At 43.6% G+C, this 14,732-nt stretch overlaps 1 protein-coding gene across 2 annotated transcripts in view; it reads left to right on the top strand.

The window, feature by feature from the left end:
• The window catches only part of LOC5571483 (ras-GEF domain-containing family member 1B), a 172,107-nt gene extending 157,964 nt beyond the window's left edge, over positions 1–14,143 (top strand). For both annotated transcript variants that reach the window (XM_021848584.1, XM_021848590.1), the window contains exons 5-7: positions 10,391–11,185; positions 11,249–11,451; positions 13,080–14,143. In XM_021848584.1, coding sequence (XP_021704276.1) covers positions 10,391–11,185; positions 11,249–11,451; positions 13,080–13,326 — 1,245 coding nt within the window. In that variant the 3' untranslated portion in view covers positions 13,327–14,143. The remainder of the gene's footprint in view (positions 1–10,390; positions 11,186–11,248; positions 11,452–13,079) is intronic.
• The last annotated feature ends 589 nt before the right edge of the window (positions 14,144–14,732 follow it).

Here is a 14,732-nt window from a genome sequence, read left to right as displayed (position 1 = left end):
CCAGTGTATGTGAAAACGTACATCGCACTATTTATTTGCATGACGACGAAAGCTATTCATATTGAGTTGGCGGCAGATTTATCGACCGAAGCTTTTATCAACATACTGAAGCGTTTCGTGGCTCGTCGTGGAGTTCCCACACAAATACATTCCGATAACGCCACAAATTTTGTCGGCGCGAATTCAACATTACACGAGCTGTACGTTCTTTTTAATCAGCAGGATACAAAACTAGCTCTCAGTAACTACTGCCTACCTCAGGAGATCAAGTGGTACTTCATCCCGGCGCGGTCTCCAGAATTTGGTGGTATATGGGAGGCTGGTATAAAATCGGCCAAGCATCACATCAAACGAGTCGTTGGCGATGCGAAGTATACTTACGATGAGTGGAATACCTTGATTGCACAGATCGAAGCTATTCTTAATTCAAGGCCGCTCGTTCCTCAATCTTCTGACCCAAGCGACCTGAAGGCCATCACACCTGGACACATTCTCATTGGCCGAGAATTAACTGCAATACTGGAACCTTCCCTTGATGACGTGAAGTTGAATACGCTCTCTCGTTACCAACTCATCCAAAGAATGCGAAACGAATTTTGGAAGAGATGGTCATTAGATTATTTGCAAGAACTACAGCGTAGACCAAAGCACAATCGCAAACATACTGAAGTGAAAATCGGAGATTTAGTCGTTTTGAAGGAGGAGAACGTGCCACCCCAACAATGGCGTTTAGGCAGAGTGGTTGGAGCCAACCCGGGTTCCGATGGAATAACTAGGGCGGTGACGGTAAAGACGCACAGCGGTGTTTTCAGCAGGACGACGGCGAAGTTGGCGGTTTTACCTCTCGATGATTGAGTTCCGAGGAAACTGCAACGCGGGGGAGGATGTTCAGACTAACTGCCATTTCAAAAAGTAGCATACTTTCTTTTATTTTTGCCTATTTCTACATTGAAGTGTATTTTTGAGTTTTCTTCGCAACCTTGACTGTATCTCTCTGGTAATCGAAAGTTCGCCGCGATATGAACACGCAACTCGCGACGCTAATAAAAATCTGTTAATTTTCGTTATTAAATACAGTCCATTTCTCGAATTCCAGTCCGAAACCGTACATTTCCATTAATCCAAAGATGAATGTAAATGGAAACATTTTATGACTGTTAAATAATAGATGACACCTATAGCCATCAATAAAGATAAAGCATTTCAAGCTCAATATATCATTTAATAGTTTTTTACTTACTTGATGTGACGCCAGTGTCCTGTACGAATATGAAATTGGGCCACTGTACATGATTTTGCAGCAAGAGTATAATGCGATGCATGCTGAATAATTTCTTGTAACATAGCGTCATCCACAAAAAAATGCGGGATGTTCTGGGGCCGATTCCGGGACCCTGGAAAAGAACATCAATCCGATGATTGTGAACCCTTTCATGCGACACATCCATCTTCAATGTTTGTCGACAGGAGTATAATACGAAGCATCCATGAATAATTTCTTGCATCATAAGCTCATTAACAAGTACTTCCGGAATGTTTTGGATTCAGTTGAGAGATTCAGAATATCCCACAAGTACAGTGGCCCTATTTTACAGGCAATTGCATCATGTTATGCTAACGGCGAATAAACTTAAAGGTTGCTAAAGAAGCGAAGCTAAGCTTGTCATCGATCATTACCCCAAGTGTCTAAGTTAGCTGTTCTGTTAGTTCGATGTTGGAGCTTAATATCGTCAAAAACGCTGCTCACTTAGACATTTCTACGGTGTCTCTGCGAATACTCGTTTTGCCCTATTGGCGGTTGAAGATCTCGCCGGGACTGTGCGGGCAGCTTTCTGTGCGACGACGTATGCTTCCCTTGGGCTGGCCTCGCGTCAGAGCCCTATTGAACTTCTTCTGGACGCTCATGTGCACTTCGTTGCTCTACGACGACTCGTTCTCCGCTGCTGCTGTTCGAGCTCTCCTAATTGACCAGTTGGATGCCGAGGTCGATCCAGCGATTCCGGTTGAAGGATCTACACAACTATTCCCCGGTGGTGGACTTAGCCTACTCCGAAGCTGGCCGGGCAGATGCCGAGGTCGGTCCTGCGATTCCGGTGGAGAGAAACTTCCGGTTCACAGGCGAATCACTCAGCTAGACTCCGGCGGTGGACTCAGCCTACTCTGACTCGACGTTGGTCGGCCAAGTGCCAGGGTCGGTTCTGCAATTCCGGTTGGAGGATGGCTTCCGGTTTGCAGGCACCCCGACGACTTTTAACCGATACTACGCTACGCCGGCTCTACTCGGTCTAGTGCCCGACGGAGGATCTAGCCTACTCCGATCGCGACCCGAAGCTTCTTCACGCCATCTCCTTTGCAGCAACGACATAATCGCCGTTATTCCCCTGTTCACCGCATTCCAGGTGCTTTCATGCTGGCACATGTTCTGCACGATGTTGTCCGGGTTTAGGACGCTTGCGGTTTCTGGCATCATCTCGCTTCGTATATCCCTGAATCGAGGGCAGTCGAATATAACATGCTCCGATGTCTCCTCGATATTTGGACAGGCCGGACAATGTGGAGATTCTGTGTGTCCGAATCTGTGCAGATATTTCCGGAAGCATCCATGGCCTGACAGAAACTGGGTCAGGAAGAAGTTAACTTCTCCATGTTTTCTGATCGTCTACACCGACACGTTAGGAATGAGCCTGTGGGTCCACCTTCCTTTATCCGAGTTATTCCACTCCTGGTGCCACCTGGCCATTGTGTCCAACCTAATGGTATTCCTCACATTCCTAGTGTCCCTTTGTTGGTAGCATGCGTTGTCCTCAGCCAGAGTGATGCAGATGGGGATCATTCCGGCGATAACGCACACTGCCTCCGATGATATAGTGCGGTAGGCACTCGCCACCCGTATAGCCATGAGCCGGAATGTACCTGCCAGCTTCTCTCAGTTACGTTTGGTTCCCAACGCTGCAGCCCAAGCCGGGACTCCGTACCTCAGTATATACGATGATACGATCGCCAGAAGACGCCTTGTAATGGTTCTTGGTCCTCCAATGTTGGGCATGATCCTAGCTACGGTGTTAGCTGCTTTCGCTGCCTTTTCGCAGGCATAGTCTACATGGCTGTTTAGCCTGTCGTCGACCATTACTCCAAGGTGCTTTATAGAGCGTTTCGATGGGATTGCGTGTCCTCCAACTGCAACAATGTTGATCTCTAACTGCTGAACCGCCTTGCAGTTGCTGACCAGCACCACCTCCGTTTTATGATGAGCCAATTGCAGCTTGACTCCAGTCATCCACGAATCAATGATGTCTGGCGATTCCGCCGTCAGCATCTCCACCTCCTCCGCAGTCTCGCGAGGTATCGCAAGAACGACGTCATCTGCGCACCCGACTATCTCGACTCCATTCGGCAGTGACAGGGTTAGCACTCCATCGTACATCATGTTCCACAATGTTTGACCAAGTACGGATCCCTGTGGAACTCCCGCCGTGATTTCAATTGACATCCGTCCCTGGTTTGTGTCGTAGACCAGTGCCCGGTTCTGAAAGTAACTTTGCAGAACTTTACACAGATATTACATCCGCATTCTAGGGCTGCGGCGATAGGCTTCCAACTGGCACTTTTGAACGTGTTCTTGACGTCTATTGTTACCATTGCGCAGTATCGATTGCCTCTCCTCTTCTGCTTGGACGCTTTCTCCGCGCACGCGAATACTGCCCGAATAGCATCCAGCGTCGAAGTCTTTTTACGGAATCCGAACTGCCTTTTCGACAATCCGTTCTCGCCTTCCGTGTAGATCGTCAGCCTGCCGAGGATGACTTTCTCCAGAAATTTGCCAAGAGTATCCAGCAAGCATATTGGTCTATATGAAGCAGGATCTCCTGGCGGTTTTCCCGGTTTTGGCAGCAACACCAGCTTCTGCACCTTACATTAGGGTGATTCAAATTTTAAAAATGTTTGAAAATCCTATCTCCCATATGCTCCTTACCACCCTTACCATAAAAATAGTGTTCTGTGAAATTTTCAGATTTCTAGGTGGTGATTTAAAGGTGGCCCAAAGACAATGTAGGTTTATATGGAAATTACTATGGAGAAATTTTGAGAAATGTTTCAAACACTTTAGTACTGTAATGTAAGTAGAACCTTATAATCCCATATGAAAAACTTATTCTTCAGACCTCAATGAAGGATGTTGCTGAAGAAACAAATCCCCTTTGAGCTAATTTTGTTCGGGATTTTTGTGTATGTTTGCTGGGCTATAATCCCATATTAAGCTGAATAATAGCAAACAAACTCACGAGTATCTCTTCTGCTACACATCGGATTAAATATCTCTCTTCAGCAAATTTCTTTAGTATGGTTCTAAGAATGAGTTTTTACTATGGTATAATAATTTTGTACTTACATTACAGTACTAGCTTCCAAAACCTTCTTCAAGTTTCAAGTTTCTCCATAGTAATTTCCATACAAACCTACATTGTCTTTGGGCCACCTTTAAATCATCACTAGAAAGCTTAAATTTTCAAAATTTGAACCGCCCTAACCTTACATCTGTCTGGAAAGCAGCCTTCCGCTAGACACTTCTGCAACGCTGTCCTGAATATGTCTGGGAACGCCAAGATTGCTGCCCTTAGCGCTACGTAAGGTACACCATCTGGACCGGGAGCTTTGTTCAGCTTCAATCCTTTCGTAACCGTTATCAACTCGGCGTTAGACACTTGGATACCGGCATTTTCTTCATCTACGTCAGCGTACGGTGTGGGCGGCCACGCGGTTGGAGCATGCGTAGGAAAGAGACCGTTCACTATCGCCTTCAGTTTGTTGGGACACATTTCAGCTGGGGTAACTGGGCTCTTGATCTTCGCCATCACTACTCGATAGGCGTTGCCCCAAGGATTTGCGTCAGCTTCCCGGCACAACTCCTTGTAACAGTTTGTTTTACTCGTCGCTATTTCCCGTTTGAACGTGGCTCTGGCCAGTCGGTAGGTCACTTTACGCTCTTCCATGCTGGCATTCCAGCTACACACGAAGATTCCGTTAATTTTAACGATCACGAAACCCTCGTATGAGCGTTAGATTACTTCTTGGATAGGGAATCGGCCCATTACTTGGTTCGCCGTCGTCTCTGCTCTGTCAGCTATCGGGAGGAACCCGATACGGTTCTGCAATGATCGCAATGTCGCATTTTGTTTCTGTTGTCGACTGCCACAACAGTTGTTGTGCGGCGTCGCAATGATTGAGGTTCACCTGCGTTATCTTCATCATCATTACTGCCCTGCCTTCACCTTCTGATATTTGGGGCATTTGAAGCCACCCGTCGTATAGACGTTACCTTCCTCCACCTCACACAGCATGCACCTAGGTGTCTTCAGGCAGTCCCTGCCAACATGACCTTTTTCACCACATTTCCTGCAGTGTTCGGACCTGTCCGGGCCTTTGCAGTTTATTGCCCGGTGGCCGAAATCCATCCATCTGAAGCATCTCTCCACCGAATTTGTCTCCCGAGGGATCAGTTTCAGTGAGCAAACCGACCATCCCACCTTGACTTTACCAGCCTCGACAAGTTTTTTGGCTGCTGCGACTGGTAATCGGATCGTCGCTATTTGCATACCCCCGTACACTTTCCTCAGCCGGATGGACTGCGGTGCTTCTTCCAGGTTGCATTGAGACAACAGTGCACCCCTCACGTCGTCTTCTGTTGTGATCTCGTCCAGTTCTCTACATTCTATCACTGCCTCCTGGGATAAGGCTCTCATACTTGCCTCATCGCCCAGCGACTTCGGGACGAGCTCCCGGCAGGCCGATCTCTTGATTGACGGATCTTTTTTCAGCTCAAAGAGCATATCAACTTTCTGGGTGCGCCTGGTTCTCACCACGTTTTCACCCAGCTCCTTCAGCTCTGGATCCTCCCTCACTCTCCTGAGAAACGCCGCGTAGGTTGTCTTGTCACTTGCCTCAATGAGAAGAGGCCTTTGAACCTCTCACGAAGTGGCCGTCGCTTTTCTTTCTCCTTCGCTTCCTTTCTCTTTCTATTCTTCTCCTTACGTGCTACGTTCTTCTCCTTCAGGCTTTTCACGGTGCGCCATTCACTGCCGTTATTCTGCTCGCTGACGCACTCACTGTCGCTTCGCTGCTTTTTGGAATCTTCCTGTTCTCCTGCTGTATCCCTCGTTCTTTTTTTCTGAGCGGGTGGTCGGATTGCTTCTAGGCGTCTCCTCCCAAGCAACACAGATGTTATAGTAGACTATTTTTAAACTATATATGACCAGATTTAGTTATATATCAGTTGACAATGCTCAATTATAACATGTGTGCTACTCGGGCTATGAAACGGCTGTTGCATTCACCGTAATCAATGCCTTTTCGGCTTTCTCCGCTCTAATCCGCAATTCCTTCTGTCTGCGTTCTGTGGCTGTAACGGCGGACTTGATGCTCGTTACCAGCTGCTTGATCCTGAGGTGGACGTTGTTTTTCGTCTTGACGAACTCATAGAGTTCATTGACCTTCCTCTTCACTTCCGACAGCTCCGACTTCTCATGCTGCCGGTCGTCTTGAGCGGTGCTACTCCCCGACTTTGGTGTGAACACTTGACTCAGTAAGGCAGCACTCGCTGGTTTCCCGGTGGCTCACTCGGTGTCTGCAGTTGCTAGTGCTGGCTGCTACCGTCTGTGGTATCACTGGCGATCCCTGCAACTTTCCGCTCCTTGCGAATATTATCGCATCTTCGTTTCCTCCACTAAATGCTCCATCCAAATCGATTATTTGCTCCATTCCATTGGGTCCCCCTTTCGGGCCGCTATCTCTACTTGTTGTATATAGTCACCTCTCGTGATCCCATGGTTGTCTATGCAAGCAGGGAGGCCATGCTAGGGTTGACACAATCCTCCATGGGGGTTGTGTTCAGAGCCGGATCGGCGTAAGTCAGGAATGTTACATCTGAGCCTTTACCCACCGAGGTTGGTCACGAGTTTCGAACGTACACGAAGGCCTGCCAAGGTTTTATCAGGACGGAGGCAGTTTCCTCATAGTTCTATTCACCGTTTCAAGTTGGTATCACCCTTCCTTACTCAGGGAACACAAGAGTACGCTTCCAGCCCACGACTGTTAGTCGACGTATCCAATCCGTAATCCGTATCCTGTCCGTTGTTCTGCACTGTGACCAGTTACCACAATCAGGATTTTACTGGCATCCATCATGATGTGCCGGTTGGCACTCCAGAGAGCTAAAGCACTTTGAAAGCGGTACCAGGTCGCTTGTTCAGGGCTACTTACAGATATGTTGTTTTTTGTAGAGATTCAACAGGGCGCACTGCTGAGCCCCCGCCACATCCTAGGTAGATCATGCTTGAGCCCCTGGTCAGATAAACCAGACGCTCGGCCACCTCCCGAAGGAAGTACCAAAGGTGGTATTCCATACGGCTGTAGGTACGAGTTACGCTTGGAAAAGGTAAGAATCCCAAGCTCCCACCTGGCACCCCTTCACTCTAGCTGATGTCAGAAGGACAACAGTGCCTAGGTTGCACTACCAGCTAAGTACGCAATCCTTAGCTGGCGGTTTTTGTCATCGTTAGACCCGTGGAAGCGTGAAGTAGGTGCTTGTGAGGACCAGAACTATGTTGGACGCTCCTTCCTGGTTGTCGATTTTGCAACCCATTTTGGAGTACTATCACCTAGTATGGAACCCGTACCATGCCGTACACGAAGCACGCATAGAATCAGTACAGAAGTAATTCCTTTTATACGCCCTTCGGAAATTGAATTGGACTGTACTGCCACTTCCGTCGTATGAAGCTAGGGCAATTCAAATTTTCAAAATGTTTGAAAATCCAATCTTCCATATGCTCCTTACCATCCTAACCATAAAAATAGTGTTATGTGAAATTTTCAGCTTTCTAGGTGGTGATTTAAAGGTGGCCCAAAGACAATATAGGTTTATATGGAAACTACTATGGACACTCTAGTACTGTCATGTAAGTAGAAACTTATCATCCCATATTGAAAACTCATTCTTCAAACCTTAATGAAGGATGTTGCCGAAGAAACAAATCCCTTTTGAGCTAATTTTGTTTGGGATTTTTGTACATGTTTGCAGGGCTATAATCCCATATTAAGCTAAATACAGTCGAATTTCGTTCGTTGCACTACGTTTAATTGCACTTCGTTTTAATTGGGCTCCCGTTAAGTGGGCTATAGCCCACCTAAAACGAAGACAAGCGTCACTTACTGACATAAACCGCAATTTGTTAATGTTGGTAGCTCTGAATTTCTATTGTAATCGGTGTTTTGACAGCTCAAATCTTAGCCCGATTAGTGAAAGTCTTTCACTAATCGGGCCACGGGTTTAGTGCAACGAACGAAAGTTGACTGTAATAGCAAACAAACTCATGGATATCTCTTCTGCTATCCTTCGGATTGAATTTCTCTCTTCAGCAAATTTCTTCATCATGGTTTGAAGAACGAGTTTTCAATTTGGTTAAGTTTGTATTAATATTAAAGAACTACCGTGTTTGGAACATATCTCAAAATGTCTCCATAGTAATTTCCATACAAACCTATATTGGGCCACCTTTAAATCACCACCTAGAAAGCTGAAAATTAAACAGAACACTATTTTTATGGTAAGGATGGTAAAGAGCATATGGGAGATTGGATTTTTAAACAATTTTAAATTTTGAACCGCCCTAATGAAGCACGCTGCATGCTAATCAACTTGCAAACCCTTAAGCAATGCCGGGAATTCGCAATGATTCTCTTCATTAACAACATTATTTCGAACCGTGTGTAATCTGCTGCACTTATCGCTCAATTAAACTTCTACACACCCTCTCGGCATTTAAGAACAAGAAAATTATTTTCAGAAAAATCATGCAGAATGCATTATGCTCAAAACGGACTAATAAACCCGATGTGGGGTATTTAGAGGTGTGGGCGAACATCAAATTAGTATTTGTGACAACATCAGTTTTGAAGTGGTAGTTGTGCAATGTCAACTTCGGCGAGCCGAATGTTCACGAAGTAGCCGAAGATGACGTCACGTTGAGCAAGCTGCGAACAAAATTTTTCGCAGCCTTGTCGTCACCATCAGCTGATCGTTTTGTTTACATCTTTTTCGTGACTAATACAAGCAAACACATACTAAGAGCCGGACCTGTTATATATGACATTGTAATAAACCGTATGATGCGTCAGTATAATGTACATTGCGAATTCATTGGAATTACTATGGCCAAAGAGCAGCTTAAAACACGACAAAAGAACAATGGACCTATGCACGAGTTCACCATGTGACGTTTTAGCGGTGCCGTGTTATTTACGTGACCATGGAAACCAGTGAATTCGGCACCGCTCAAACGTCAAATTAGTGAACTCGTGCATCAGTCCATGGACGAATGCACGCGTTCACGATTTTGACGTTTGAGCGGTGCCAAATTCACTCGTTTCCATGGTCACATAAATAACACGGCACCGCTAAAACGTCAAATAGGGAACCGGAGCTTCTTCTGTTTCTGTTCGGGATGAACCACTGCGACCAGTTTTCTTTGATCTTTTGTGGTATACCCGTGTCCTTTGTTTAGTTCATGTCGTTCTACTCCATTACTATTGAGAAATAATGAAGTAGTCGTTTTTTATACAAATATCATTCTTTACCATTTTGCATAAAGCCTCTTTAGAAAAAGATATCGCTATTTATACCTTTTGGAGAAAACAGTTTGTCACCATTAAACTCTCAAAAGCGCGCCCCTTAATCAGGTTCGGCCACTAAGCTGGTTGAATAATACTGATTTTGACCATGCATCGGTACTCTAGCGTATCAAATTATTGCTTCTACTTATAAGGTACAAAGTCGTTTTTTGAAACTGTGAACAGGTTTCATCGCATGAGACATTTAGATTCCTTGAAACAAAAAGCTTATTTTAGAAGTTAAGAGGTCTGCTACTCCACTAATTCGGAATCGTTTCCCTCCTAGATATCGAAAGATAAACTCTTGAACTTGGAAAGAAATTGTCTCATGCGTTGAAACCAACCTCAGATGCTGATTGAGCCATTTTTCCACTTCGACCTCCTCATCATCCAGGACAAATAGGTGGGTCTTAGTGGCTTGTTACTCTCTTATACTCTTCCGACCGTAACTCATAAGTATTCACAAGAACAGATACAGCAAGAGTACACCGGAGCTTAGATCCATACAAAGTACATATTGTAATTATTGTATGTAGTCTACCTGTGCTTGACGAAAAAAATAAATATTGTATCAACGTTGTATTGAACTCGGCTGAAAATTGTGGAAATAAGAGGCAAAAGATCATGAAAATTTGGCTGGGAAAAAAAGAACACATTATGATGTAAAACAATGTAATGCCAATCACACCATTTGAGTAACGTTTGTATTAATTTGTATTTCCAGCAAAAAATCCAAAGTCTGAGCCGGTTTGCATGTAATTTTGTCCAGCTATTGTCCGAATGGATAGAAACATTCCCTTATGATTTCCGTGACGAACGGGTAATGCAACACGTGCGCACAATGACGCAAAAGTGCATCAGCATTGACGGGAAGCTCCGAACGAGGGTTTCCCCTCTGTTGCAGAATCTTTTGCAGAGGCTCAAAACACTCGAGAAATACGAAGAATTTCTGGATAAACTCAACCTAGAAACTAGCAAGGAATGTGAATTGAAGCACGCTGGACAACAACGAAGCGACTCGCGTAGTAGTAGCAATAGTTTTCATCAATCGACGGAAAAGTCATCCTCCTCCATACACCATCAAACGTCATCGTCTACGTCATCAGTCAACAGTATTTCTTCGATAAGTTCGACACTTTCAACACCGGATATTACAGATTTATGTCCTAGTCCATCAGTATTAGCGCACCAGTTGACTCATATTGAGCTCGAACGATTGTCCTACATAGGACCGGAAGAATTCGTACAAGCATTTGCCAAAGAAAATCCAAATGTCGACACGTCGATCAAGGACATGAAGAAGACGCGCAATCTCGAGTCCTATGTGCAGTGGTTCAATCGACTGTCGTACATTGTGGCCACCGAAATCTGCAAGCACTCTAAGAAAAAGCAACGTGCCAGAGTAATTGAGTATTGGATCGAAACGGCCCGGGAGTCGTTTAACATTGGGAACTTCAATACGTTGATGGCTATCATTGCGGGGCTTAATTTATCGCCAATTTCGCGATTGAAGAAAACGGTACGTTTATTTTTACTTGACTAGAGAATCTCTATCTAAATTATATTTTTTATTATTCGACAGTGGGCAAAGATCCAATCTGCCAAATTCTCCATACTGGAGCATCAAATGGACCCAACGAGCAATTTCAGCAGCTACAGATCGACGCTTAAGGCAGCTATGTGGCGATCAGAAGGTGCTACCGACGAGCGGCAGCGAATTGTCATTCCATTCTTCAGTCTACTAGTCAAGGATTTATATTTCCTAAACGAAGGATGTACAAACAAGTAAGTACAGTTTTTACTGAGCTACCTACCGAATGCCTACCTTTATACCTGGATAGCTACCACCTACAGCCACTACCTATTTGCCGGGTGTATTGTAGAGCTCCATCTTCGTCGGTCTTGGGCGATACTTCTCCAGAGCGGTACGATATTATGCCATTGAACGATTGAACGTTGCATTAAATCTCCGCATATCGTTCCGGTTCATGCTATCTTGAACTTCAGCTACCATAATTCCTTCGTGCTGCCTTTTATTTCTGCAACGAATACACTTTTCTTCATCTCTCGCTGCACTGTACCTACCGCTCTCTGTTCTACCGTACAAGCATACGGCTTTTAACGACATTCTTCATGTTTCTCACTCCCTGTCACTTTTTTGCTACTGGTCACATCACCATTAAGGTGCCCTTGTGGCCTACTTAGCAATTCTTTCTCCGGAAGACCGAGTTCTGGCTTTTCAGTATCCAATTTCTATCATGTTCAAGGATGGAAAAAAATCGTCTCTAGCGACTAACAACACAGTATTTGAACGGTCAAAGAGGGCCGTCATTCTTGCAAAAGCATGATTTCAGCACCTCATTACGCGCGCTGTTCACAGATACATGGAGCATCTGATGCACTATTTGTCGTGGGACAAACGGTTTGTCGGATAATGTATCATGTTGTGATTAACGTTAATCGGAGCATATTTACGGCATTAATTTCCGCCCAAACCATGCCAAATAAACTCTAGGATCAAGAATTGCATACCAGGAGTCAAATCATGGCATGAAATCACAAAAATCTTCCAAAAGTTACGACGTCGGTTTGCGAACATTTGATCGTTAGCACACATGCAGAATGATGCAATGATGCGGAGCGTAGTTTGTTATGATAACTTGACGACAAAGGGTTAATCGTTGTTGCTATGATCGCAGGATAAAGAACAACCGCGATGCATCATTTATTTTGTCATGATCACTAGATTTCCATCCTTGATCATGTTCGTTCGCTCTCGTCTGGTGGGGCAGCATTCTCGCCTACTATGTATTCTTCTCATTCTTCAACTGCGCTGCCGTGAATCGCAAGTCAGTCCCATCTGTAAAAAGTAGGCATTGAGAAAATGGGGTGTGAAGTTTCCAAACTCGTTTTCCATATGAATATTCAAAAAATTCAAATGAATGAAACATTCACAATTTGCTTTTCACAACGATATCTTTCTGAAAAAAAAATATAAAAATGATCAGAACACGGTTCATTTTTGTGTTACACGGTGCGGAAATCTGTTGTGGGACCGATATGCGGTTACTTTTCATTATGGGACAATTTGACTTGCTGCTTTTTCCTACTTTTTCCGAACAAATCTTATTATCTCAATAGGGCTGAAAGCTGAAAGAGCATTGGAAGAGATGTTGAAAACTGAACTCAACTCAATTTTGACGAAAATGCAGATGGGACTGACTTGCGATTTACGGCAATGCGATGCTGCATATGGCAATCTGGAAATCTGGATGATTTTGTCTGGATTTTGGGTTATTGGGCTAAAAAAAAACTTAATAAACTATATTGAAAAAAAAAAATCTGACTGAAAGAGAAGTTGATCATTACCTACGTAGATTAATAAACCTTAAAATTATCTTTTTTTTCCGCAGATTACCGAACGGCCATATCAATTTTGAAAAATTCTGGCAGTTAGCCAAACAGGTCAACGAATTCATCGGCTGGAAACAGGTCACGTGTCCTTACGAGAAAAACAACAAGATCGTCATGTTCCTGCAGACCAACAGTATTTTGAATGAGAACACATTGGCAATGGCATCATTCGATTGTGAACCACCGGAAAACAGCAGCGAGAAAGATCGCTACAAAACACTAAAACACGAGCACTTTAATAACTAATAATTTTCGCCAGGTGTCTCTATTTCAGTTTCGCACAACTTTTACACATTCTACTGTAGCAAAACTGTTAATTTCCAACAGATCTACTTACACAAAATATTATAAATCTACATTCAAACATCCACACACAAAGAGAATGGAATCTCAAATTTGACACTGCATTTATTGATAAAAGATTTTTAGATATTTTATACAATACGAGGAATCTTTTTTGTAGCCATTAGTATTCTCCTCTAGATAGACGAGACATGTCTTCATCTGGACATGCAATATCGATAAATCGACATAACAAACATAACACAAAGCTCTAAACAACAGCCAGAATATTAATTCAGTAATCAACTGCGGTACGGGGTAGCGTACATAGCACTAAAACAAAATATGAAAAAAAAACTGTGCGATCATAACTATAATTTTTAGTTTCGTTTCACCCAGTGAAAATGTGCAGCAAGCTTTCCAAGCGTATTTCAGAAATATGAAGAAAGGCTGAATGAACTTTATGTATGTTGCAGCAGCAAACCATTGTGATTAGTTTTGTTTGTTTATTACAACGCTCGCTAGGCACTTAAGTATTTATTTTGTTATTGTTTTCAATCATTTTTTGAAGATTTTATTTCACCTTGTTTTATCCGGTCTGATGTGAATTGTATAGTTTATTTTTACTGTGTAAGCGTCTCATCAATGTTCTCTGTATAGGTATAGTTTTAGGTTGAGGAGTATTAATTTAGTGTGTAAAAATACGCGAAAACAGTCTCTAGCATTGTACGCCAGATGACACCAACATGACACAAATATAGGTCTCTTTGACAAACAAAAACTGGTGGTTTTTAATATTTTCTTTTGGGTTCTAGCTAAGCTTAGTTTATCTTGATTCGGGTGGCTTTTCATCCTTTTCCCTATACAGTCAACTGTTGTTCGTTGCACTAAACCTGTAGCCCACTTAGTGAAATACTTTCACTAATCGGGCTGAGTTTCGAGCTGTCAAATAGCATAGAACAAAAGAAAAACAGAGCTATCAACATTGATAAATTGCGTCTTATGTCAGAAAGTGACGTTTGCCTTCGTTTTAGGTGGGCTACAGCCCAACTAACGGGAGCCCAATTAAAACGTAGCCCACTTAAAGATTGTGCAACGAACGAAATTCAACTGTACATACATAGATCCGAACATGAAGCCCTCTAATAACCAAATTTATATTTTTAATCGAAACATCATTTTTCGCTGTCTAAAATTAATCTAAGCTCGTTTTACCAATCATTTAATTCTATTCGATAATTTATTCTGGGTGCCCCCGTTGGTTTGACCACATTTAATCTGAACACTTTTTAATCTGCACCCCGCTAATTTGCACGTCGTTCAGATTAAAAATGGTTCAAACGTCATTTAGCTAATGGAACGGAATGAAG

This window comes from Aedes aegypti, chromosome 1 (assembly GCF_002204515.2).
Source record: "Aedes aegypti strain LVP_AGWG chromosome 1, AaegL5.0 Primary Assembly, whole genome shotgun sequence".
NCBI classification, from domain to species: Eukaryota; Metazoa; Arthropoda; class Insecta; order Diptera; family Culicidae; genus Aedes; species Aedes aegypti.
Note: the sequence above shows the minus strand (reverse complement) of the source record. Positions and strands in the feature narration are given on the sequence as shown.